This window comes from Saprolegnia parasitica (genome assembly GCF_000151545.1).
Source record: "Saprolegnia parasitica CBS 223.65 unplaced genomic scaffold supercont2.430, whole genome shotgun sequence".
In the NCBI taxonomy this organism is placed as follows: domain Eukaryota; phylum Oomycota; class Saprolegniomycetes; order Saprolegniales; family Saprolegniaceae; genus Saprolegnia; species Saprolegnia parasitica.
Window position 1 is genome coordinate 3,930 of NW_012156824.1, and position 2,615 is coordinate 6,544.

Sequence of the window (2,615 nt, forward strand, 5' to 3'; positions counted from 1 at the left end):
GTACGTCGCAAGCGACTCGGTCGCCTCCTTCTTGAAGGTGACGATGACCGACGTCGTGCCGTCGACTTCAAGCTCGCGGAGGACCGCGCTTGTGACCTTGGCGTGCGCAGCGGCCGCGAGGGCAGCGAGGGCAAAGAGGACCTTCATTATGGAAGTAGTTGCTGGCTGATACAAGTGCAATTGTAAAATGAACCGAGAAACCTCGACGCCGTGCGATCTGAGTCCGTCTAAAACATGTGTTGGCGTGGGTGGAACCGTCCACTTGCGACGACGTGCTTGAAATCTAATCCTTACTGCAGATACACTAACTATACTGGGTGGGGTCGTCGCATTGAATGTGCTGGCGTGGGATCCATGCAGCCAATTAGGTAGAGACTCACGCGCTGCAGATGCACACGCAAAGAGACGCGATGTGAGAAGAGGTGGACGCACATCCTAGATCTGATTTGGACCAGACCATCATCTAATCGGTTCGTGCAGAAACCAACGAGCGGCCGTAGCGTGAACATCTGCCGTGCCCATGGAGCATGTGTTTAAAACTGGGTTTTACGCGCGTGCACGCGAGCGCGGGCTGCCAGTGTATTGCACTAGCGTTACAAAATGCATGGTACACACCGCTGAAAACGCCAGCTTTGATTCGTAGTCGGACCGATTGCTCCCATGTGTATGTAACTTCGCCAGCACGGTACGAAGAGGATGTAGTGAAATTGTGCTGTTTAAAACATGATGTATTTTACGCCTGATAGATGTGTGCCACTGTGGCCAGCCTGTCGACGCAAGCCGCCCACGCTCGAGGCCAATCTTCGAGACGCTTCCGATGACTGCTCAGTCCCTTCTTCGTGTTCTTCTGCAGCATCGTACGCTACAGAGCTACGAATGGCGGCCAAGTTCTCAGGAGGCGTCTGATATCGACGCAAGATGGTCAGCTGAGAAGCGCTACGCTGTGAGCCAGGCTGTACCTCCAATCAAGCCGCACCTTGCACCAAGAGCTCGCACGACTCGTATCGGGCGTCGTAAATGGCGGTGGTTGTCGTGGTGGCACGCAGCCACCTGCAGCTTCGACCCGCACAAGCTTGTAGCTGTGGTGAATGAAGTACATGGGCGCTTGGCGCTTGGGTGCGTCTCGGATAGCACGATGTCAAGATACTTTTTTTCAGTACCGCGCTGAGATATCCAACAATTGCACGACGGCAATCAGACAACAAGAGGTCGATCTACGTCTTTTCGTACCGTTCGTGAGTGTTCCTTGGAACAACGAAATGGAATGGTCTCAACAAGTGCTTGTCGTCACCGCTCTGGCCAGCATCGCGTCGACAAGGTTCTTGGGTGCTCTGGAGCTGGCAAGCGCAACCGCATCATTAGTACGACCAGCATTGCGATTACGAGGAGATGCGGGAGCGAACGCCAGGGTCGGCGCTCCATGACGTCCGATAACAAAGTCTTTGTCGCCTCTAAGCTCAAGCCTTGTGGGTGGAGACACGCTGCGATGCGAACATACACCCCGACATTGCCTTGGTGCGCAGCGGCTATGTAGACCGCATCGACGGCTGCTTCGTCATCGGTGAGGGTGCAAGCCTCGCAAGGAACCGTGGTGACACGTGTTGCAAGCAAAGACGCCTGCCGCGGTCCGTCGCTGGCATCTGCTTGATCCTCGCGCTAAGCCGCTCAACCTCGACGATGCACCACGGGAGTCCGCCGTGCTGGTGCGCCGTGAGCATTGGCCAAAGCGCATCGTTCAGCAACACCGCGGCCGCCATGCTAATGTCCTTTCTGCTCCGCTGTCACATCCGGACGACACATCGTGACACGGTGATTGGTTGTTTTTCAGACATGGGGACAAATGAAAATGGCGCTCTTGAGGTACCACGTCCCCAGAGCGGCGGCACGTGCTACCCTACCTCAAGCTGGCCCAAGGTGCGTCCATCGGAAAGCCCGGCACGCATTCGGCGGCGCGCAGCGCTCCTCCAACCTGCAGCGCGCCGCTGGCCAACACGGACTATGTGGGCCAGGACTTGAGTAACGTCGCTGCCACGTCCGTCAACGAGTGCTGCGCGGCTTGTCTCGCTGTCGCCACCTGCAACGCCTACAGCTTCAAGGCCAACGTCTGCTACCTCAAGAGCGGCAGCAACAACCAAGTGTCGCTGCCGGGCGTCACGGCCGTCGCGCTCTACCGCTGCTCGGCACCGGAGCTCGGCGTCGACTATGTCGACAACGACATTGGCAATGTGGCGTCGCCATCGTACGTGCGCTGCTGCGAGCTGTGCCGCAACACGGCCGGGTGCCATGCGTTCTCGTGGGCCAGCGGCGTGTGCTACTTGAAGAGCGCCAAGGGTGCGACGACGAACGCAGCCGGCGTCACCTCGGCCATGGTGCTTTAGCTTCGTCTGGCGTCCACTGCTGTGTTGCTTGCATGTACCTCTGCAACACGAAATGTTGAGGTTGAAGTCCGTCTTGTTGTGTCTTTAAGAGGGGCATGTCACATGTAGAAAGAGAAGGAGCTAGTGCTAGCAGCGAGGTGGTCTAATCTATTCATTGCACACGATCAAGGATCCAGAATACAGCGTGATCACCACAGTCTACTAGATCGTTGTCTGAAATGAGTCACCAGCAATATC

At 56.7% G+C, this 2,615-nt stretch overlaps 1 protein-coding gene across 1 annotated transcript; it reads left to right on the plus strand.

Moving 5' to 3' along the window:
- Window positions 1–1,677: 1,677 nt before the first annotated feature.
- On the plus strand, window positions 1,678–2,378 carry SPRG_16852 (hypothetical protein; the record flags this gene model as incomplete). Its single annotated transcript, XM_012356311.1, has 2 exons — window positions 1,678–1,816; window positions 1,876–2,378. The coding sequence occupies 2 exons, from the start codon at window positions 1,678–1,680 to the stop codon at window positions 2,376–2,378; spliced, it is 642 nt and encodes a 213-aa protein (XP_012211701.1).
- Between the last annotated feature and the right edge of the window lie 237 nt (window positions 2,379–2,615).